The sequence below is a fragment of the Nerophis lumbriciformis genome, linkage group LG01 (assembly GCF_033978685.3).
Source record: "Nerophis lumbriciformis linkage group LG01, RoL_Nlum_v2.1, whole genome shotgun sequence".
NCBI lineage: Eukaryota > Metazoa > Chordata > Actinopteri > Syngnathiformes > Syngnathidae > Nerophis > Nerophis lumbriciformis.
Window position 1 is genome coordinate 69,205,513 of NC_084548.2, and position 24,752 is coordinate 69,230,264.

General features: G+C 43.6%; 1 protein-coding gene across 2 annotated transcripts; it reads left to right on the plus strand.

Annotated features, from left to right (window-relative positions):
• olfml3a (olfactomedin-like 3a) lies at positions 1-18,026 on the plus strand. Of its 2 annotated transcripts, none has more exons than XM_061925229.2 (3): positions 1-189; positions 4,647-4,953; positions 15,737-18,026. In XM_061925229.2, the coding sequence occupies exons 1-3, from the start codon at positions 76-78 to the stop codon at positions 16,510-16,512; spliced, it is 1,197 nt and encodes a 398-aa protein (XP_061781213.1). In that variant the 5' UTR covers positions 1-75; the 3' UTR covers positions 16,513-18,026. The 2 variants fall into 2 exon arrangements, with proteins under 2 accessions (XP_061781213.1, XP_061781222.1); XM_061925238.2 differs by having other exon boundaries at positions 4,668-4,953.
• Positions 18,027-24,752: the final 6,726 nt, after the last annotated feature.

A 24,752-nucleotide genomic window follows, 5' to 3' on the forward strand; every position in this document is an offset into this window, starting at 1 on the left:
GGACCCGGAAAGTCTCCGTCTTGATCCCACTCGCTTGGAGTGAGAAGTTCCAGAAGGACTCCCGATGAGAGCACAATGAAGCCGGTGTTGTTTCTGCTGCTGCTGTCCACCGGCTGGACCCTGTGTAGGGCCCAGGTCTACCACCAGGCCCTCATGGACTATTTGGAGAATAGACTGTTGGCTGTTGAGGTATGATCCTTTTTTTTTCTTTCTATTCTTCAACAACACTTCCTGTTTGCACACAGCTGCAAAAAGGAGTGGAAAGGGTGTAATATGCATGCCAGGCCACTAGTTGGCCATGTTACTTTGACACTGCACACGTGCACGACGACTATTGGTCAAGACTCTGGCGAAAAACAAATTAATATTGAAATATTTCAAGTTTAATCTCAGTGTTTTGTTTTTTTCTTTTTAAAATGTCACAGCTTTATTCTCCTAAAATTAAAAAAAAATAGAATTTGATTTAATTTGAATTTTGGGTGGAATGTGTTGAAGGTGGAATGGCTTGAATCGGATGAAAAATGTGGAAATGGTGGAAGTTTGGAAAATGGCCAAGTCATTTTGAATGGGAAAAATGTCACGGAGAACCTGGAATTCTGGGAAATCTGGGAATTGTTTTGAACTTGGGGAAAAGGGTCATTTAAACGTCCAGGATGGTGGAATGTGTTGAAGGTGGAATGGTTTGAATCGGTTGAAAAATGTGGAAATGGTGGAAGTTTGGAAAATGGCCAAGTCATTTTGAATGGGAAAAATGTCACGGAGAACCTGGAATTCTGGGAAATCTGGGAATTGTTTTGAACTTGGGGAAAAAGGGTATTTTAAATTTCCAGGATGGTGGAATGTGTTGAAGGTGGAACGGTTTGAATCGGTTGAAAAATGTGGAAATGGTGGAAGTTTGGAAAATGGCCAAGTCATTTTGAATGGGAAAAATGTCATGGAGAACCTGGAATTCTGGGAAATCTGGGAATTAATTTGAACTTGGGGAAAAAGGGTAGTTTAAATTTACCGGATGGTGGAATGTGTTGAAGGTGGAATGGTTTGAATCGGATGAAGACTGTGGAAATGGTGGAAGTTTGGAAAATGGCCAAGTCATTTTGAATGGGAAAAATGTCCCGGAAAACCTGGAATTCTGGGAAATCTTGGAATTGTTTTGAACTTGGGTAAAAGGGTCATTTAAACGTCCAGGATGGTGGAATGTGTTGAAGGTGGAATGGTTTGAATCGGTTGAAAAATGTGGAAATGGTGGAAGTTTGGAAAATGGCCAAGTCATTTTGAATGGGAAAAATGTCACGGAGAACCTGGAATTCTGGGAAATCTGGGAATTGTTTTGAACTTGGGGAAAAAGGGTATTTTAAATTTCCAGGATGGTGGAATGTGTTGAAGGTGGAACGGTTTGAATCGGTTGAAAAATGTGGAAATGGTGGAAGTTTGGAAAATGGCCAAGTCATTTTGAATGGGAAAAATGTCATGGAGAACCTGGAATTCTGGGAAATCTGGGAATTAATTTGAACTTGGGGAAAAAGGGTAGTTTAAATTTACCGGATGGTGGAATGTGTTGAAGGTGGAATGGTTTGAATCGGATGAAGACTGTGGAAATGGTGGAAGTTTGGAAAATGGCCAAGTCATTTTGAATGGGAAAAATGTCCCGGAAAACCTGGAATTCTGGGAAATCTTGGAATTGTTTTGAACTTGGGTAAAAGGGTCATTTAAACGTCCAGGATGGTGGAATGTGTTGAAAGTGGACTGGTTTGGATCGGTTGAAAACTGTGGAAATGGTGGAAGTTTGGAAAATGGCCAAGTCATTTTGAACGGGAAAAATGTCACGGAGAACCTGTAATTCTGGGAAATCTGGGAATTGTTTTGAACTTGGGAAAAATGTTAGTTAAAATTTCCAGGATGGTGGAATGAGTTGAAGGTGCAATGGTTTGGATCGGTTGAAAAATGTGGAAATGGTGGAAGTTTGGAAAATGGTTATGTCATTTTGAATGGGAAAAATGTCCCGGAAAACCCGGAATTCTGGGAAATCTGGGAATTGTTCTGAACTTGGGGTAAAAGGGTCATTTAAACGTCCAGGATGGTGGAATGTGTTGAAGGTGGAACGGTTTGAATCGGTTAAAAAATGTGGAAATGGTGGAAGTTTGGAAAATGGCCAAATCATTTTGAATGGGAAAAATGTCCCGGAAAACCTGGAATTCTGGGAAATCTTGGAATTGTTTTGAACTTGGGTAAAAGGGTCATTTAAACGTCCAGGATGGTGGAATGTGTTGAAAGTGGACTGGTTTGGATCGGTTGAAAACTGTGGAAATGGTGGAAGTTTGGAAAATGGCCAAGTCATTTTGAACGGGAAAAATGTCACGGAAAACCTGTAATTCTGGGAAATCTGGGAATTGTTTTGAACTTGGGAAAAATGTTAGTTAAAATTTCCAGGATGGTGGAATGAGTTGAAGGTGCAATGGTTTGGATCGGTTGAAAAATGTGGAAATGGTGGAAGTTTGGAAAATGGTTATGTCATTTTGAATGGGAAAAATGTCCCGGAAAACCCGGAATTCTGGGAAATCTGGGAATTGTTTTGAACTTGGGGTAAAAGGGTCATTTAAACGTCCAGGATGGTGGAATGTGTTGAAGGTGGAATGGTTTGAATCGGTTGAAAAATGTGGAAATGGTGGAAGTTTGGAAAATGGCCAAATCATTTTGAATGGGAAAAATGTCCCGGAAAACTTGGAATTCTGGAAAATCTTGGAATTGTTTTGAACTTGGGTAAAAGGGTCATTTAAACGTCCAGGATGGTGGAATGTGTTGAAGGTGGAATGGTTTGAATCGGATGAAAACTGTGGGAATGGTGGAAGTTTGGAAAATGGCCAAGTCATTTTGAATGGGAAAAATGTCACGGAGAACCTTGAAATCTGGGAAATTTGGGAAATGTTTTGAACTTGGGGAAAAAAGGTATTTTAAATTTACTTTATGGTAGAATGTGTTGAAGGTGGAATGGTTTGAATCGGTTGAAAACTGTGGAAATGGTGGAAGTTTGGAAAATGGCCAAGTCATTTTGAATGGGAAAAATGTCACAGAGAACCTGGAATTCTGGGAAATCTGGGAATTGTTTTGAACTTGGGGAAAAAGGGTATTTTAAATTTCCAGTATGGTGGAATGTGTTGAAGGTGGAATGGTTTGAATCGGATGAAAAATGTGGAAATGGTGGAAGTTTGGAAAATGACCAAGTCATTTTGAATAGGAAAAATGTCACGGAAAACCTGGAATTCTGGGAAATCTGGGAATTGTTTTGAACTTGGGGAAAAGGGTATTTTAAATTTCCAGGATGGTGGAATGTGTTGAAGGTGGAATGGTTTGAATCGGTTGAAAACTGTGGAAATGGTGGAAGTTTGGAAAATGGCCAGGTCATTTTGAATGGGAAAAATGTCCCGGAGAACCTGGAATTCTGGGAAATCTAGGAATTGTTTTGAACTTGGGGAAAAAAGGGTATTTTAAATTTCCAGGATGGTGGAATGTGTTGAAGGTGGAACGGTTTGAATTGGTTGAAAACTGTGGAAATGGTGGAAGTTTGGAAAATGGCCAAGTCATTTTGAATGGGAAAAATGTCACAGAAAACCTGGTATTGTGGGAAATCTGGGAATTAATTTGAACTTGGGGAAAAGGGTATTTTAAATTTCCAGGATGGTGGAATGTGTTGAAGGTGGAATGGTTTGAATCGAATGAAGACTGTGGGAATAGTGGAAGTTTGGAAAATGGCCAAGTCATTTTGAATGGGAAAAATGTCACAGAAAACCTGGTATTGTGGGAAATCTGGGAATTAATTTGAACTTGGGGAAAAGGGTATTTTAAATTTCCAGGATGGTGGAATGTGTTGAAGGTGGAATGGTTTGAATCGAATGAAGACTGTGGGAATAGTGGAAGTTTGGAAAATGGTCAAGTCATTTTGAATGGGAAACATGTCCCAGAAAACCTGGAATGGTAGGAATTCTGAGAATTGTTTTGAACTTAGGAAAAAGGGTAGTTTAAATTTCCAGGATGTTGGAATGTGTTGAAGGTGGAATGGTTTGAATCGGTTAAAAAATGTGGAAATGGTGGAAGTTTGGAAATTGGCCAAGTCATTTTGAATGGGAAAAATGTCCCGGAAAACCTCGAAATCTGGGAAATTTGGGAATTGTTTTGAACTTGGGTAAAAGGGTCATTTAAACGTCCAGGATGGTGGAATGTGTTGAAGGTGGAATGGTTTGAATCGGACGAAAACTGTGGGAATGGTGGAAGTTTGAAAAATGGCCAAGTCATTTTGAATGGGAAAAATGTCACGGAGAACCTGGAATTCTGGGAAATCTGGGAATTTTTGGAATTAGTCAAGGGATTCTGGAGAAGAAGACAATAAACAGATTATTTTGGTGGAGAAAACCATATATAACAAACAAAAAGTCAAGTGGGATCTGCTGTGTGTATTTCTGAATACTAAAAGTATAATGTTATTATTTTGCTGTCCTCACTGTTAAATATTTCAATTGTTTGGTTTTTCTTTTGTTACGCCTTTCCATGTGAGTCCTTTCATTTGAATTCATCACACTGTCTCGCGGTTGACCCTCTTGATGGATTTGAATGATTGTTTTGGTCAGACTGTCTATGGTTGTCATGTTTACCAGGGCCACGTGCACCTGTGGCAGGAGCAATGGCGTCACCACCAGGTGGAGGTGCAGGACCTGCGCAAACAGTCCACCGAGACCATGGAAGCCCTGAGGCAGCAACACCACGGGCTGTCCAAAGACTTGGCGGCGGCGGCGGCCCGGGTGGAGCTCGTGGAAAGAGACATGGACTCGGTGGAGAGCCAGACGTCACCGAGGGCCTGCGCTAAGGAGGCGGACCGGGTGGTGGAGCAGGGAGTGTGGAGCCAGGAGGAGAGCCGAGGAGACCAGGACCAGGGCTGGGAGGAGATTCCCTCCAGAGTGTCTGGTGAGAGAACTTTTTGCTACATGTGCAAACTTCCCAGAGGGATCTTGTCAGAATAATTGTATCTAAGTTATCACAAAAGCTGTCTTTGAACCTACCAAGAAGAAGGTTTGTAAAACTCCACTGTGTAGGATGGGAAGCAACACGAAGGTGTTCTGTTTCTTTCATGTATTGTAATGAACAGAAATATATTGTCTACAAAGCGGAGAGGAAGCAGGGCCTGACTCCCCTCCAGGCACCGCTTCTTTGAACTGTTTTACGACCTTTTCTTTGAACTTTTCTGTAACCAAAGGCCGCGGCTGTTTATGACCCCCCTCCCTTAGAAACAGCTGTTGCCATGTAATCAGGGAAAGTTCAAATAAAAGAGGCGGCGTACAATCTTTCGCCAGAGCGTGGTGAGCCAAATTGAATTCTGTCTCAGTTTAATTACTTGCTTTTTGAACCTGACAGGTTAAAGTGTCTATTTTCCAAAAAACATTTAAATTCCTTTGATGTTTACAAAAATAAGGACTAGGGTTGTCCCGATACCAACATTTTGGTACCATGTATTTCGATGCTTTTCTAACAAAAAAAATGGCATTATTGGCTTTATTCAACATCAAGGGTTGGAATTGGGGGGTTAAATCACCAAAATGATTCCAGAGCGCGGCCATCGCTGCTGCTCACTGCTCCCCTCACCTCCCAGGGGGGTGGAACAAGGGGATGGGTCGAACGCAGAGAGTAATTTCAACACACTATCAGTGGTACTTTTACTTTTACTTTTTGTTTTTTTACAAAAAAATCTTAGGGTACATGAAACATATGTTTATTATTGCAATTTAGTCCTTTAATAAAATAGTGAACATACGAGACAACTTGTCTTTTAGTAGTAAGTAAACAAACAAAGACTCCTAATTAGTTTGCTCAAGACTCGTTATTAGAAAATACTATTGGGGAAACAATTGAGGTATTTTCGATGATTTGAATCGGCTGTGAATGTGAACTAGTGTAGAGGTTGCCCTCTAGTGGGTTCTTCGGGCTACCACACACTGCCAGGAGAGCCCGGAATTCAGGGTGTAACACTGTTTTATTTTCATCAATAGTGCCAGGTTTTTGCTTTCCGGCAAAATGTCTTTGTTTGCGTCTGTCTCTCTTTCTATCTCTCTGGCGCCCACTCCAACTCCCACTGTGTGTCTCATGCCGCCTGCTGCTAATAAAGGCGACAAGTGATTAGATAACAATGCCCACTTGGGCCATTTACTCCGTACTTGCCAACCCTCCCGGATTTTCCGGGAGACTCCCGAAATTCAGCCGCTCTCCCGAAAACCTCCCGGGACAAATTTTCTCCCGAAAATCTCCCGAAATTCAGGCAAACCTGAGTGACGTGTCGACAGCCTGTTTTCACGTCCGCTTTCCCACAATATAAACAGCGTGCCTGCCCAATCACGTTATAACTGTAGAATGATCGAGGGCGAGTTCTTGGTTTCTTATGTGGGTTTATTGTTAGGCAGTTTCATTAACGTCCTCCCAGCGCGGCAACAACACACAACAGCAGTCACGTTTTCCTCTACCGTAAAGCAGTTTGTCTGCCGTAAACGACAATGTTGTGACACTCTTAAACAGGACAATACTGCCATCTACTGTACATGCATATGTGACAATAACACCTAGGGCTTTTAGAGAGTGCAGTGCACAACTGTGCACACAACAAGGAGACGAAGCAGAATGCATCATCAGAGAGGGTGTTCAGCATGGTTAGAAAAATAGGGACAGAGAATAGAACAAGGATGGACAATTCAACCCTTAACTCAACAATGAGTAGATGAGTGTTATGTGTGTGTATATGTGTCAAGACTTGGACTTTGGTGTGTTTGTTTTCCCGAGATGCAAGTAAAGCTGGACTGGTCATGGCGTGAAGGTAAATACATGATTTATTTAAATCAAATCAAATCAAATCAACTTTATTTATAGAGCACATTTAAAATTTACCACAGGGGTAGCCAAAGTGCTGTACAATGAACAGGTTAAAAGATAAAACGAGTACCGAGCAAACACAACACAATACAAACAGAACACGATAAAAAATAAATAATTAAAATAGAATTAATAAAAACATAAAAACATAAAAACAGGATCACAGCAGGTGTATTATGGGGCGCCATTGCAGGATGGATATCACTCAGTGTTAAAAGCCATGGAATAAAAGTATGTTTTTAAGAGAGATTTAAAAACAGGAAGAGAGGAGGCTTGTCTAACACTCAGGGGTAGGTCGTTCCAGAGCTTGGGAGCAGCAACGGCAAAAGCTCTGTCACCTCTAAGCTTCAGCCTTGTGTCAGGGACCGTCAACAGCAGCTGATCGGCTGATCTTAAGGATCGGGTGGGGCAGTAAGGCTGAAGGAGGTCGGAGAGATAGGTTGGCGCGAGGTTGTTTAGACATTTAAAAACAAATAAAAGGAGTTTAAAATGTATTCGGTAACGCACAGGGAGCCAGTGAAGGGACGCTAAAATAGGGGTGATGTGCTCACGTCTGCGGGTCTGTGTTAGCAGACGAGCAGCAGAGTTCTGCACGAGCTGCAGGCGGGCGAGGGAGGCCTGGCTAATGCCAACATACAGGGCATTGCAGTAGTCAAGACGAGTCGAGATAAAAGCGTGGATTAATTTCTCAAGATCATGTCTTGATAGAAGCGGTTTCACTTTCGCTATTTGGCGTAATTGATAAAAGCTTTTTTGAACGACGCTGCTGATTTGTTTTTCGAATTTAAAATCTGAGTCAAACTTTACCCCCAGGTTTGTGACAGAGTCGCTGAGATACGGGGTCAGAGTGCCGAGGTCAACGTTGGGGGAGGGAGAGCGACTTGGACCGAACAACATAACTTCTGTTTTATCTTCATTTAGGCTCAGGAAGTTAGCTGAAAGCCAGACTTTGATGTCGTGCAGGCAGTCAATAAGACGTTGAACCGTGTTATTTTGTGCCATGGGAAAATAAATCTGGCAATCATCGGCATAAAAATGAAATGCAATACTGTACTTCCTAAAAATAGAACCAAGGGGGAGAAGGTAAAGTGCAAATAAAATTGGGGCAAGGATTGAGCCCTGGGGGACCCCATGTGGTAAAGGAGCTGTGGACGACATAAAACTGTCTACTTTTACACAAAAACTCCTGTCGGTTAGGTACGACCGGAACCAGTTGAGGGCGGCGCCCTTAATGCCCACACAGTTCTCAAGACGAGTGATTAAGGTGGCGTGGTCGACGGTGTCGAACGCAGCAGACAGATCTAAAAGCACCAGGACAACATATTTACCAGAATCAGTGGACAGGAGGACATCGTTAAAAACTTTTAGAAGCGCTGACTCTGTGCTGTGGAGGGCTTTAAAACCGGACTGGAACAGCTCAGTGATACCATTATCCTCTAAGAAGGGCAACAACTGACTGTAGACAACCTTCTCTAATATTTTGGAAATGTATGGAAGATTAGAGATAGGTCTGAAGTTAGAGAGGAGAGAGGGGTCGAGGCTGGGTTTTTTAAGTAGAGGTCGTACCACTGCATGTTTAAACTCTACTGGAACTATTCCAGAAGAGAGGCTACTATTGATAATGTTAAGGACACTTGGTCCAATAGTAGCAAGTACCTCCTTAAACAGGCGAGGTGGGAGGGCATCTGCAGGAGAACCAGAGGGCTTCATATGACTAACTGTGTCACTTAAAAAAGAAAAGGACACCGGCTCAAACTGATGGAAAACAGAAGAGAAATGCAGGGGAACAGAAGGGTCATATGAAGGCTGAGATAGACTGGCTCTAGTTGACACAATTTTGTCAGTGAAAAAATGGAGACAATTTTCACAGAATTCAAAAGAAGCATCAAAACCAGCAGATTTGGGAGCATCAATGACAGTGTTAATAGTTTTAAACAGAACTCTGGGGTTGTTACAGTTAGAAGATATAATCTGAGATAGATATATATTCATTTCTGCTTTTACAGTCATCTGAAAGGAAAACAGGCTTTCTTTAAAAATGGCAAAGGACACATGCAGCCTGTCTTTTTTCCATTTTCTCTCTGCTCTTCTACATACGCGCCTGGCAGCCCGAGTGACGTCATTCAACCAGGGCTGAGGCGTGGTTTTAGCGCGGCGGCATTTGAAAGGGGCGATCGTGTCCAGTGTTTGTAAACAGATAGAGTTGAACCCAGAAACCAACTCTTCAGTATTCAGACACACAGATGCTGCAGAATTATCATCACAACGAGTCGAAAAAATAGAGGAGAACCGAGCAGGAGACGAAGAATTAAACATGCGAGAGCGTTGGGGCGGTGCGCACAATTTAACTGGACACTGCGTGGCAATATCAAACAGGATCGGCATGTGATCAGAGAACACAGCGTCGCAAATGTCCAAATTAAAAACACACAAACCATACGAGAGCACTAAATCGAGTGTATGCCCGCGTTCATGTGTAGAACCACACACAGACTGTACAAAGTTAAATGAGTCGATTATATTCAGGAAGCTCCTGGAAAGCGGCTCGTCTGGACAGCAGGTGTGAATATTAAAATCACCCACAATAAGGACACGATCATATTTGGGCAGGATTTCAGCCAGAAATTCAGAAAAGTCAGTTATAAAGTCTTTGTGGTACTTGGGTGGTCGATAGATGACGGCACACAGGACGACATCAGAAAGACCCAGTTCAAACATGCACAGTTCGAAGCTTGAAAAGGAGGATTGTAGGCGGATCTGACGGCATTTAAAGTCATTTTTAAAAACGACTGCTAATCCTCCTCCTTTTCGACCGGACGGCCGTGGGGAATTAAAGTAGGAACACTCCGGAGGCAGAAGTTCATTAAGAGGGGCGGACTCACCGGCTCTCAGCCATGTCTCCGTCACACAGAGGAAGTCCAGTCCGCGGGAAGTGAAGAAATCCTTCAGGATAAAAGTTTTGTTTGTCAAAGATCTTGCGTTCACAAGACCGAACCTGGCGGGGGCCAGCACGTCCAAGGCCGCAATTAATCCGGGTGGGGCCCGACACACAGCCCGCAGGTGGCGGTGATCCACCCCGCGCCTCCGGGGGCGGGGACAGCAGGAGCGACGACGGCAAGCTTCTTCCTCCAAACCAACGATAGGATTTGGTTGCTATGGTGACAAACAAGAGTGCACAATGAGTCCAAACGGGGAACAGGTGAAACTAATGGGTAATCATGGAAACAAGACAAGGGAGTGAAAAGCCAGGAACTAAAGAGTCCAATAACTAAACAAAACAAAATTACACAGACATGACAATATGTGTAAATAAATGAACACTGAAATTTAAGTATTTCTCTTATTTATATATATATATATATATATATATATATATATATATATATATATATATATATATATATATATATATATATATATATATATATATAGCTAGAATTCACTGAAAGTATTTCTTATATATATATATATATATATATATATATATATATATATATATATATAAATATACATATATGTATGAAAAACTTGACTTGGTGAATTCTAGCTGTAAATATACTTCTCCCCTCTTAACCACGCCCCCCAACCACCCCCCACCTCCCGAAATCGGAGGTCTCAAGGTTGGCAAGTATGATCTACTCACCTGTCCCTGTCTTCGAGGCCGGGCCTGGCACACCCCGTTCCACGGCAGGCCCGCAGGCCACGCCCCCCTCCACAATTAGTTGTCCTGATTTCTTATTCCCAGGCACACAAAGGTATTTTCAACAGTTCATTTATTATTTGCTTCAGCCGAAAATGGGGTGAAATATCAAAAAAGCTCTTCATTGCCTCCAAGCGCTAAGTTGCAAAAGATTGCGGAGTTCCTTTGGGAGCGTCCACAAAATAAAACGACTCTCATAAGGGAATAAAGCACACATTAAAGGAAGCCACTCGTAGAATTCCAAATGAGGTTGGACTTTTTCCTGGTAAGTTGGAGCTGCTGGCCTGAGGTCAGTTTCATTGTCAAGCGACCCCAAAATGATCCCCTTGTGAGGAGGCACTTTTTGTTTGCGAGTCCGATGATCATTTGCCTCCCGGTCACGTCTGAGTAGCTTCTTCTGTTTTTTTCCGCTCCGCTTTTATGTCGAATTCTGTCAGCCTCGTTCCCCCTCAAGGCTTTGGATCGAAACGAAACGAGAACAAAATGTTCGCTAGGTTTTGAACACCACAATTTTCCAGTTCTTCAGTTTTCCTCCAACTTTTCACGTTTAGAGGCAAGAGATGATTGAAGTGTTGTAATTCCAGCCGGTTATTAAATAAAGGACGCCCATTGAAAGACGAAGATAATTGGAGAGAGGTGTCAGGTTCAAACACTGATGACATCTATTAAACAAGACCAGAGGCAAAGAATTAAACAGAGACAGAATTCAATTTGGACTCAATATATTGAGGAGAGTCGCCGTCGACCTGTAACCTCTCAATGTCTCAGCACGCTCTCCCAAAAGATTGCATTCCTCCTTCTTTATTTGACTTTTTCCCCCTACCTGACCACAGCTGCTTTCGGAGGGAAGTGGGTCGTAAACAGCCTTGCCTTTGGTTACCGAACAGTTCAAAAGGAGAGGTGGTAAAATACTTCATTAAGAGTTCCATGAAATAGTTCAAAAAGAGTTCGTAAAATATTTAAAAAAGAGTTCGTCTGGAAATTGGGCAGATCCTGTCATCTCTCCGCTGTGAAGTTCCAATGGAGTTTTACAAGCCTTCTTCTTGGTTGGTTTCAAAGACAGCTCTTTGGCTTTTTGCCTGGAACTCATTTCAACACAAAGTTTTTTGTGATAGCTTACAAACAATTATTCTAACAAGAGGCTTTTATTTTGTAAATGGAAGATCAAGTCACTCACATGCTCTATTGATCTTAATTGGGTTTTACGCCCTACCTGTCCCAACGCCAATGCCTGGGTGCTGGGGGCGCTGGCCGGGAATCGAACCTGAAAAGCCGGCAGCGTGTACCATTTTAGGGATATAATGATATGAACATTTCATATCGCGGTTATCGTGATTGAATGTATCACAGTTATTATTATATCATTTTTTTTTTTTTATTAAACAAATAGAAAGCGACATAAACAAATTAATTTGACAAAAACATGACATTTTACGACAATATGTATTATTAGGAAAAGACATGTAGACATTGGTACTTTGGTACTACTTCGATCACTCAGGCTGTACTGCATCAACAAGCGACATCAGTGTGTAAAGGATATCACCACATGGGCTCGGGAACACTTCAGAAACCCACTGTCAGTAACTACAGTTGGTCGCTACATCTGTAAGTGCAAGTTAAAACTCTCCTATGCAAGGCGAAAACCGTTTATCAACAACACCCAGAAACGCCGTCGGCTACGCTGGGCCTGAGCTCATCTAAGATGGACTGATACAAAGTGGAAAAGTGTTCTGTGGTCTGACGAGTCCACATTTCAAATTGTTTTTGGAAACTGTGGACGTCGTGTCCTCCGGACCAAAGAGGAAAAGAACCATCCGGATTGTTATAGGCGCAAAGTGGAAAAGCCAGCATGTGTGATGGTATGGGGGTGTATTAGTGCCCAAGACATGGGTAACTTACACATCTGTGAAGGTGCCATTAATGCTGAAAGGTACATACAGGTTTTGGAGCAACATATGTTGCCATCCAAGCAACGTTACCATGGACGCCCCTGCTTATTTCAGCAAGACAATGCCAAGCCACGTGTTACATCAACGTGGCTTCATAGTAAAAGAGTGCGGGTACTAGACTGGCCCGCCTGCAGTCCAGACCTGTCTCCAATTGAAAATGTGCGGCGCATTATGAAGCCTAAAATAGCACAACGGAGACCCCCGGACTGTTGAACAACTTAAGCTGTACATCAAGCGAGAATGGGAAAGAATTCCACCTGAGAAGCTTAAAAAATGTGTCTCCTCAGTTCCCAAACGTTTTACTGAGTGTTGTTAAAAGGAAAGGCCATGTAACACAGTGGTGAACATGCCCTTTCCCAACTACTTTGGCACGTGTTGCAGCCATGAAATTCTAAGTTAATTATTATTTGCAAAAAACAAAAAAATATGTTGTCTTTGTAGCGCATTCAACTGAATATGGGTTGAAAATGATTTGCAAGTCATTGTATTCCGTTTATATTTACATCTAACACAATTTCCCAACTCATATGGAAACGGGGTTTGAACACACCTGCAAATCAGATGGAAAATGAAAGGGAACATTGTTTGGGGGTATCCATAAACGGCGATAGGGAGAAGTTTTTATTCACACGATGAGTCGGGTGTGTCGTGACCTTCGCTGAACCCCTAGAGTTCGATGGAACCCAGGTTAAGAACCACTGACTTAGATACAATTATTCTGACAGTGAGGTTTTTGCATACTTGCCAACCCTCCCGGATTTTCCGGGAGACTCCCGAAATTCAGCGCCTCTCCCGAAAACCTCCCGGGACAAATTTTCTCCCGAAAATCTCCCCGAAATTCAGGCGGAGCTGGAAGCCACGCCCCCTCCAGCTCCATGCGGACCTGAGTGACGTCAGGTGCGCAACACCACGTAAATCGTTGGCCAACCAAAAAGTAACCCCAGTACGCTATAGCCAACATTCACCAGGAGATGGCAACAGACAAACATAGATCACTCTATTACATTATTCCCCTTTTAGAAATGTATAGAAGTTACTCAAAAGAAATAAACAACCCAACCAAAAAATGCAGCAGCTCAATTAAAAAACTGTACTTAAGCCACATTCTTTTTTTTTTTTTTTAATACTGAACTCTTAACCCTCGTTTGTAAAAAAAAAAAATAACATGCTTATTATACAAACAGTATTTGTACACCTTTAACACAGATTTTTATACTGTCTTCAGAGATTCAGTTTTTTTGGTGGTACTCGAAACCTTTCTGGGTACCTGCGAAAGGGTGTTCAGCATGGTTCGAAAAATAGTGACAGAGAATAGAACAAAGATGGACAATTCAACCCTTAACTCAACAATGAGTAGATGAGTGTTATGTGTGTGTATATGTGTAAATAAATGAACACTGAAATTCAAGTATTTCTTGTATTTATATATATATATATATATATATATATATATATATATATATATATATATATATATATATATATATATATATATATGTATATATATATATATATATATATATATATATATATATATATATATATATATATATATATATATATATATATATAGTGGGGCAAAAAAGTATTTACTCAGCAACCGATTGTGCAAGTTCTCCCACTTAAAATGATGACAGTGGTCTGTAATTTTCATCATAAGTACACTTCAACTGTGAGAGACAGAATGTGAAAAAAAATCCAGGAATTCACAATTTTAAAGAATTTATTTGTAAATTATGGTGGAAAATAAGTATTTGGTCACTTCAAACAAGGAAGATCTCTGGCTCTCACAGACCTGTAACTTCTTCTTTAAGAAGCTCTTCTGTCCTCCACTCGTTACCTGTATTAATGGAACCTGTTTGAACTCGTTATCTGTATAAAAGACACCTGTCCACAGCCTCAAACAGTCAGACTCCAAACTTCACTATGGCCAAGACCAAAGAGCTGTCGAAGAATTGTAGACCTGCACCAGACTGAAGTTTGCCAGAGAGCACATGGATGATACAGCAAAGGATTGGGGGAATGTCATGTGGTCAGATGAAACCAAAATATAACTTTTTGGTATAAACTCAACTCGTCGTGTTTGGAGGAAGAAGAATACTGAGTTGCATCCCAAGAACACCATACCTACTGTGAAGCTTGGGGGTGGAAACATCATGCTTTGGGGTTGTTTTTCTGCTAAGGGGACAGGCCGACTGATCCGTGTAAAGGAAAGAATGAATGGGGCCATGTATCGTGAGATTTTGAGCCAAAACCTCCTTCCATCAGAGAGAGCTTTGAAGATGAAACGTGGCTGTGTCTTCCAGCATGACAATGATCCCAAACACACCGCCCGGACAACGAAGGAGTGGCTCCGTAAGAAGCATTTGAAAGTCCTGGAGTGGCCTAGCCAGTCTCCAGACCTCAACTCCATAGAAAATCTGTGGAGGGAGTTGAAAGTCCGTGTTGCTCGGCGACAGCCCCAAAACATCACTGCTCTCGAGAAGATCTGCATGGAGGAATGGGCCAAAATACCAGCTACTGTGTGTGCAAACCTGGTAAAGACCTATAGTAATCGTTTGACCTCTGTTATTGCCAACAAAGGTTATATTACAAAGTATTGAGTTGAATTTTTGTTATTGACCAAATACTTATTTTCCACCATAATTTACAAATAAATTCTTTAAAAATCCTACAATGTGAATTCCTGGATTTCTTTTTCACATTCTGTCTCTCACAGTTGAAGTGTACCTATGATGACAATTACAGACCTCTGTCATCATTTTAAGTGGGAGAACTTGCACAATTGGTGGCTGACTAAATACTTGTTTGCCCCACTGTATATATATATATATATATTGTATGTATATATAATAAAATAAATATATATACAGCTAGATTTCACTGAAAGTCAAGTATTTCTTATATATATATATATGTATGAAATACTTGACTTGGTGAATTCTAGCTGTAAATATACTCCTCCCCTCTTAGCCCCGCCCCCCACCACGCACCCGCCCCCCACCCCCCACCCCCCACCTCCCGAAATCGGAGGTCTCAAGGTTGGCAAGTATAGGTCTTTGACATAGAGAAAATAAACCTTTAATGAGTGATCATGTGACTAATCATGATTAGTCCAAATTCAGAATTCAGATTTTTTTTTAAATTCATCATTTATTGGCTTTTTTTGTGTTCTACGCAGATTGCGTGGAAATCATCTCTTCCATCCGCTCCGTGAAGATCCTGAAGCGGGTGGGCGCTCCGAAGGGCGTATGGCTCCGGGACCCAAGGTCGTCCAAGGTTTACGTCTTTAACGGGACAGCGGGCGACACCGTCTACCAGTTTGCGTCTGTGAAGGCCTTCACGCAATCGCCAGGGGGCGCCGGCGCCCGTTCCATCCGGCTGCCCTCTTCCTGGAGGGGGAGCGGCGTGGCTGTTTACAACGGCTACTTGTACTACGTCCAGCAGGGGGCGGACGTGCGTGTGGTCAAATACGACCTCTTGAGTGGCGAGCCGGCGGACGCCGCCATCCTCCCCGTGGAGAGTCGCTCCGTCGTTTACGGCCTCAACCCGGAGACGCTGGCAGACGTCGCGGTGGACGACCACGGCCTGTGGCTCCTTTACGCCGGCGGCGAGAGCGAGGCCAACATCAACCTGGCAAAGATGGACCCCGTCACGCTGGACATCGAGCACATCTGGGAGACCCCCTGCCCCAGGGACAAGTCGGAGGCGGCGTTTGTGGCGTGCGGGAGCGTCTACGTGGTATACAACACTCGCCTGCCAAGTCGCTCGCGTGTCCAGTGCGTCTTTGACGTCAACGACAAGGTGGCGAGCGAGGAGGCGCCGCTCTTCTACTTCCCTCGGCGGTACGGAGCCCACGCCAGCCTGAAGTACAACGCGGAGGAGAGACAGGTCTACAGCTGGGACGACGGATACCAGATCCTCTACCGGATGAACGCCAAGAAGAAACTGAGTTAGCTTTGTTTTGTCCACGAGTTTCTTTGGCAAGTAAAAGAGTAGAAGTTAGAAAACATCTTTGTGAGGTTCGATAAACACTAAAGAGGGCCCAAACATTACACCACGGGCCAAATTCGGCATCTGACAACTCTAATAATGTCATTTTGTTGCCATATAGTGGATAACATAGGCAATACAGGTCAATGGCCTTTAAATATACTCAAAATGAAAGTGTGGGCAGCATTTACTTATATGACCCAATGCAAACAACCTTCCATAGTCATGGAGAAAAAAAAAGAAAAAAAAATCCAACCAACGCAAAATGTCAACAGACGTGGTCATATTTAACACAAACTGCTCAATGCACTTTGTGAACATTATTTTAAAAAGGTACCGCCCCCGATGTTGACGCGATGTTGCAGAGTCTTGTCAACCAAGACAGCCCCACAACATCCAGAGCCTTAAGGAACTCCGGGCGGATCTCATCCACCCCCGGGGCCTTGCCACCGAGGAGCTTTTTAACTACCTCTGCAACCTCAGCCCCAGAAATAGGAGAGCCCACCACAGATCCCCCAGGCCCTGCTTCCTCATAGGAAGACGTGCTGGTAGGATTGAGGAGGTCTTCGAAGTATTCCCTCCACCGATCCACAACATCCGCAGTCGAGGTCAGCAGAACACCATCCCCACCATACGCGGTGTTGACATTGCACTGCTTCCCCTTCCTGAGGCGGCGGATGGTGGTCCAGAATCGCTTCGAAGCCGCCAGGAAGTCGTTTTCCATGGCTTCTCCGAACTCCTCCCATGTCCAAGTTTTTGCCTCCGCGACCGCTGAAGCCGCACATCGCTTGGCCTGTCGGTACCTGTCTGCTGCCTCCGAAGTCCTATGAGCCAAAAGAGTCTAGTTTCTCCAAAATAGACACCCTTTGCACACTCTTGGCATTCTCTCGATGAGCTTCAAGAGGTAGTCACCTGAAATGGTTTTTCACTTCACAGGTGTGCCTTATAAAGGTTGATTAGTGGAATTTCTTGCTTTACCAATGGGGTTGGGACCATCAGTTGTGTTGTGAATGAGAAGGTGTGTCTAAACGTTTGGCCTGTACCGTACCTGCTTCATTCTCTTTCATCTAATTCGTATTCATTCGGGAATCCGAATGAAATAAATCTGTTTTTTTTTCTCCAATCGATGCAATTCAAAATGTATTCTTTTAATTTGTGAAGCAAATAATCAGGCAGTTGTTCCCTTTTTTGTCGATTGTTGAGACTGGCATATAAAGGGTCTTCCTCGGCAGCCCACACCCACTCAAGAGATCTACTTTTCAATCGCATAATCAAGGTGTGTTAGTCCGGTTTCTCGAAAGCCAAAAGTAGTCAGAGTTGGGGAAAGTCTGACATCTTCAGGAAGTTTATTCCAGCTATTTGTTGCATAGTGACTGAATGATGCTCCCCCTTGATTTGAGTTTACTCTGGGAACCGCTAACAGATTGGTCTCAGAAGATCTTAGTGATCATATAGTGGGAGCATATCAGTGATATACTTCGGCCCTAGACAATGTAGTGATTTATATGTGAGCAGGAGGATTTTGAAATCAATTCTCTGATGTACAGGGAGCCAATGTAAGGATTTAAAGAATTGGTGTAATGTGCTCACATTTTTTGGTCTTTGTTAGAACTCTAGCAGCAGCGTTCTGAACAAGCTTTAGCTACCTGACAGTTTTTTTGGGGGAAGACCCGCAAGGAGACCATTACAATAGTCTAGCCTACTGGTAATAAAGGCATGTACAAGTTTTTCTAAGTCTTGAGCTGACATGAGCCCTCTAAGCCTTGTTACATTTTTGAGGTGATAGGAGGCCGATTTTGTTACTGATTTGATGTGACTGTCGAAATGTAAATCAGAACTTAAAATAACCCCAAGATTTCTGGCCTTATTTGAGGTTTTCAGGGACAGTGATTGATCGATTCTGTTCATAACTTTTATGGACAGAATTTGTAGGCGCACTCAAGGCGTTGAGGGGATCTGGTTTGGGGGCTGCAGGATTAGGTCTCTGCTTTTTGCAGATGATGTGGTCCTGATGGCTTCATCTGGCCAGGATCTTCAGCTCTCACTGGATCGGTTCGCAGCTGAGTGTGAAGCGACTGGGATGAGAATCAGCACCTCCAAGTCCGAGTCCATGGTTCTCGCCCGGAAAAGGGTGGAGTGCCATCTACGGGTTGGGGAGGAGATATTGCCCCAAGTGGAGGAGTTCAAGTACCTCGGAGTCTTGTTCACGAGTGAGGGAAGAGTGGATCGTGAGATCGACAGGCGGCTCGTTGCGGCGTCTTCAGTAATGCGGACGCTGTATCGATCCGTTGTGGTGAAGAAGGAGCCGGAGGGCAAAGCTCTCAATTTACCGGTTGATCTACATTCCCATCCTCACCTATGGTCATGAGCTTTGGGTTATGACCGAAAGGACAAGATCATGGGTACAAGCGGCCGAAATGAGTTTCCTCCGCCGGGTGGCGGGGCTCTCCTTTAGAGATAGGGTGAGAAGCTCTGCCATCCGGAAGGAGCTCAAAGTAAAGCCGCTGCTCCTCCACATCGAGAGGAGCCAGATGAGGTGGTTCGGGCATCTGGTCAGGATGCCACCCGAACGCCTCCCTAGGGAGGTGTTTAGGGTACGTCCGACCGGTAGGAGGCCGCGGGGAAGACCCAGGACACGTTGGGAAGACTATGTCTCCCGGCTGGCCTGGGAACGCCTCGGGGTCCCACAGGAAGAGCTGGACGAAGTGGCTGGGGAGAGGGAAGTCTGGGCTTCCCTGCTTAGGCTGCTGCCCCCGCGACCCGACCTCGGATAAGCGGAAGAAGATGGATGGATTGATGGAGTGATTGAAGGTGTTGGATGACTTTAAACCTTTCTTTTTTAGCACCAAAAACAATGATCTGAGTTTTATCTTCATTTAGTTGTAGGAAATTTTGGCACATCCAGTGTTTGACTTGCTCAATGCACTGGCACAGAAGAGCTATGGGGCGATAGTCATTTGGTGATAGCGCTACATACGTAGATTTGGGTGTCATCGGCATAGCAATGATGGGCAATGTTATTATTTTGCATGATTTGTCCTAGTGGGAGCATATAGATGTTAAATAAAGTCGGCCCCAAGATTGAACCTTGGGGAACTTGGTTGGTTCTGATACAAAGTCACCATTGGAAACAAAATAGTTCCTATCTTGTAGATTTGACTTGAACCATCTTAAAACTGTGCCTGAGATCCCCACCCAGTTTTCCAACCTGTCCAAAAGTATTGAGTGGTCGACAGTGTCAAATGCAGCACTGAGGTCCAATAGCAGTAATACTGAAGTTTTGCCAGAGTCTGTGTTTAGTCGGATGTCATTTATAACTTTAAGTGTGCTATGAAGAGGTCGAAATCTTGACTGGAAGTTGTTGTGGCAGCCAGTAGAAGCCAAGAAGTGATTTAGTTGTTGGAGGACAACTTTCTCAATTATTGTACTTACGAATGGTAGATTTGAAATTGGTCTGTAGTTGTTGATAACAGTCAAGGTGTTTCCATGTGTTGTAGGATGCTTCATTGGAGCTGAATTATTTGAGAAATCAGACTGATTTAGTGTTTCTTATAGAGAACTTTGCTTGAATATACAAACTGTTCTATTTACAAAGCCTGTTCCAAGAAACTAATTCGGCAAATCGAGCTTCCACAAGGACAGCTGTTAAGATACAGGGACATCTGTTTTGGACCACAATGCTAACGTGGGGGATTTCCTTCCTAACGACCGTTGTTGTGCTGGCAGAGGTGTCTCTTCTTTGCATCTTAGCAGCTGTTGTTTTTACACCACAGTAGAGCGAAGCCATTCTTGTCAGGGCATACGACCTTCTGTAACCATGGACTGATGAGAGCGTAAACGTCTTCTAAGGCTATCTGAACGATCCAGTTGCGATCGATTCATCCATCCATTTTCTACCGCTTGTCCCTTTTTGGGGTGCGATGGATTCGATGCCCTAAAAATGCAACGACCTGATGAATGACAATAACCATAGACGACGCTCGTGCTCATGCTCAGTGAATCGGTTCGCAGCCGAGTGTGAAGCGACTGGGATGAGAATCAGCACCTCCAAGTCCGAGTCCATGGTTCTCGCCCGGAAAAGGGTGGAGTGCCATCTCCGGGTTGGGGAGGAGACCCTGCCCCAAGTGGAGGAGTTCAAGTACCTCGGAGTCTTGTTCACGAGTGAGGGAAGAGTGGATCGTGAGATCGGTGCGGCGTCTTCAGTAATGCGGACGCTGTATCGATCCATTGTGGTGAAGAAGGAGCTAAGCCAGAAGGCAAAACTCTCAATTTACCGGTCGATCTACGTTCCCATCCTCACCTATGGTCATGAGTTTTGGGTTATGACCGAAAGGACAAGATCACGGGTACAAGCGGCCGAAATGAGTTTCCTCCGCCGGGTGGCAGAGGTGTCGCTTCTTTGCATCTTAGCAGCTGTTGTTTTTACACCACAGTAGAGCGAAACCATTCTTGTCAGGGCATACGACCTTCTGTAACCATGGACTGATGAGAGCGTAAACGTCTTCTAAGGCTATCCGACTGTGAAGCGACTGGGATGAGACTCCGCCAAGGCTGCCCTTTGTCACCGATTCTGTTCATAACCTTTATGGACAGAATTTCTAGGCGCAGTCAAGGCGTTGAGGGTATCTGGTTTGGTGGCTGCAGGATTAGGTCTCTGCTTTTTGCAGATGATGTGGTCCTGATGGCTTCATCTGGCCAGGATCTTCAGCTCTCACAGGATCGGTTTGCAGCCAAGTGTGAAGCGACTGGGATGAGAATCAGCACCTCCAAGTCCGAGTCCATGGTTCTCGCCCGGAAAAGGGTGGAGTGCCATCTCCGGGTTGGGGAGGAGACCCTGCCCCAAGTGGAGGAGTTCAAGTACCTCAAAGTCTTGTTCACGAGTGAGGGAAGAGTGGATCGTGAGATCGGTGCGGCGTCTTCAGTAATGCGTACGCTGTATCGATCCATTGTGGAGCTAAGCCAGAAGGCAAAGCTCTCAATTTACCGGTCGATCTACGTTCCCATACTCCCCTATGATCATGAGTTTTGGGTTATGACCGAAAGGACAAGATCACGGGTACAAGCGGCCGAAATGAGTTTCTCCCTTAGAGATAGGGTGAGAAGCTCTGCCATCCGGGGGTAGCTCAAAGTAAAGCCGCTGCTCCTCCACATGGAGAGGAGCCAGATGAGGTGGTTCGGGCATCTGGTCAGGATGCCACCCGAACGCCTCCCGAGGGCAGTGTTTAGGGCACGTCCGACCGGTAGGCGGCCACGGGGGAGACCCAGGACACATTGGGAAGACTATGTCTCCCGGCTGGCTTGGGAACGCCTCAGGATCCCCCGGGAAGAGCTGGACGAAGTGGCTGGGGAGAGGGAAGTCTGGGCTTCCCTGCGACCCGACCTCGGATAAGCGGAAGAAGATGGATGGATGGATGGACGCTCATGTTGCTGAACATGACCAACCCTTTACCATGTCTTTATGGACGTCTACAGAAACGGTTGATTGTTGTCTTGGTCTCGTCAAGGATTCCAATGAAGACTTTAAGTTGTCTTCCATTCTGCTCATTGCTAATATGCTGCCCCCTGAGGGCTGAATAGGCGCGCTATGTTAAACGCTGACCTGAATATAGTTTCATAATTCCTTATTTTTGCTTCTTCGCTAATCAAACCGGGGCAAATATCACATACTCCGGCTTGTTATTCTAATATATGCGTTATTCCTCCAATACACCACACGATAGGAAGGCTTTAATTGGATGTCGTCGAGCATCCCCGCTGTGTCGCCTCATCTCGCGTCGTCGTTACGGCCCCAAAACACACAAACACAAGCCGGCTTTGCTTACAAGATCCTTTAATCAAAAGAAAGATCATGTCACAGAACACCAACATGGAAGGAAAACAGTGTGCTCCATAGAATGTCTACAACAAATTATCGGAGCTAAATAACAACGCAACTCTTCACGATATCGCACATGTGGATCTTTGTTACAAATACAAAATGTCCAATAAGAAATGTCAGTGCTATCGTATCAAGAAATCATACGGAGCTAAAAGATAACAGTCCGGGAGAATGTACAAAGACGATGGGATTTGAACGGTTCAGCAAACAACTTGGAATCGGACCTACAATTTCCCGGGAAGGGTTAAGGTTTGGTAGCCCAAATGGAAGTTGACGGGAAACAAAACGTACCCTTCAAGGTTTGGAGGATCGTAGAACTGGAAGAGCGTAACGTGTCAATGGTCTGCTTGGCTACACGATTTGTTTTTCAAGCACGCAAAACAATCCGACCAAAACGTTTTGTACATTGTTTTCTGCGAGGATACGACTTGAACTGCAATTTGATTCCGATCTTGAGGTGACAATTCCATTCAAACTATTTAGCTACGTAAAGAATAACAAAGCCTTGTTACCAACAGGCTGCTGACAGATGAGGTAAAAAAAAATGTTGGATTAAATAAGAATCCTGATTTAGATTTTTTTTCCCGGAACTACCTTCCGGAATGTCTTTTTTCACTTGCAATAAAATCTCACATAAAGTGACTGCCGTAGCACATAAATGACAAAATCCAAAACCAGTGAAGTTGGCACGTTGTGTAAATGGTAAATAAAAAGAGAATACAATGATATGCAAATCCTTTTCAACTTATATTCAATTGAATAGACTGCAAAGACAGTAATGTTCAAACTGAGAAACTTAATTTGTTTTTTGCAAATAATCATTAACTTGTCACAGGGGCATTTTTACCACTGTGTTACTGTCATGTCTGTGTAATCATGTTTTGTTTTAGTCATGTCATGTTTTGTTTTGTGGACTCTTTAATTTCTGGCTTTTCACTCCCTTGTCTTGTTTCCATAGTTACCCATTAGTTTCACCTGTTCCACGCTTGGACTCATTGTGCACTCTTGTTTGTCACCATAGCAACCCATTAGTTTTCACCTGCCCTCACGACTCACGCACCTGTCTTTAATCATGTCACTATTATTGAAGCTTCCAGTTGCCAGGCTGTCTGTCTGGCGACATCATACCTCTGACTCTCTGCTTCACACTTTGTTTACCTCTGCGCACTTCATGCCATGTCCAAGCAAGTTGTTTCTATTCATGCCACAGTTAGCGACTTTTGTTCATGTCCTTAGTTTTTTTTTTTGCCCACGTGCAAGTATTGGTTTCATTTGTCAAGTTTGTACTTCCGCCTTGTGCGCGCCTTTAGTTTGTTCTTTTTTGTAGTTATAGTGTTTAAATAAATCATGTCTTCACCTTCACGCCATGTCTGGTCCAAATGTTCATTTGCACCACGGGAGAACAAACCACACCATAGTCCAAGTCCTGACAGTTACATGGCCTTTCCTTTTAACGACACTCGTTTAGGAACCGAGGAGACCCATTTTTGAAGCTTTTCAGGTGGAATTCTTCCCCATTCTTGCTTGATGTACAGCTTAAGTTGAGCTCGAGCCCAGCGAAGCCGGCAGCGTTTCTGGGTGTTGTTGATAAATGGCTTTGGCTTTGCATAGTAGAGTTTTAACATGCACTTACAGATGTAGCGACCAACTGTCGCTACTGACAGTGGTTTTCTGAAGTGTTCCTGAGCCCGTGTGGTGATATCCTTTACACACTGATGTCGCTTTTTGATGTCGTACCACCTGAGGGATCGAAGGTCATGGGCATTTAATGTTGGTTTTCAGCCTCCAGTCTCCAGATTCTCTGAACCTTTTGATGATATTACGGACCGTTGATGGTGAAATCTATAAATTCCTTGCAATAGCTGGTTGAGAAATGTTGTTCTCACGCATTTGTTGACATCCTTGTTTGTGAATGACTGAGCATTTCATGGAAGCTGCTTTCATACCCAATCATGGCACCCACCTGTTCCCAATTAGCCTGTTCACCTGTGGGATGTTCCAAATAAGTGTTTGATGAGCATTCCTCAACTTTCTCAGTCTTTTTTTGCCACTTGTGTCAGCTTTTTTGAAACATGTTGCAGGCATCAAACTCCAAATGAGCTAATTTTTGCAAAAAAATAAAGACGTTTACCAGTTTGAACGTTAAGTGTCTTGTCTTCGCAGTCTATTCAATTGAATATAAGTTGAAAAGGATTTGCAAATCATTGTATTCTGTTTTTATTTACCATTTACACAACGTGCCAACTTCACTGGTTGTGGGTTTTGTAGTTCCGTGTTCTCTACCTTCAGTCGCCATAGTTCTTTTGCGACGCAGGAAGCTAAAAAA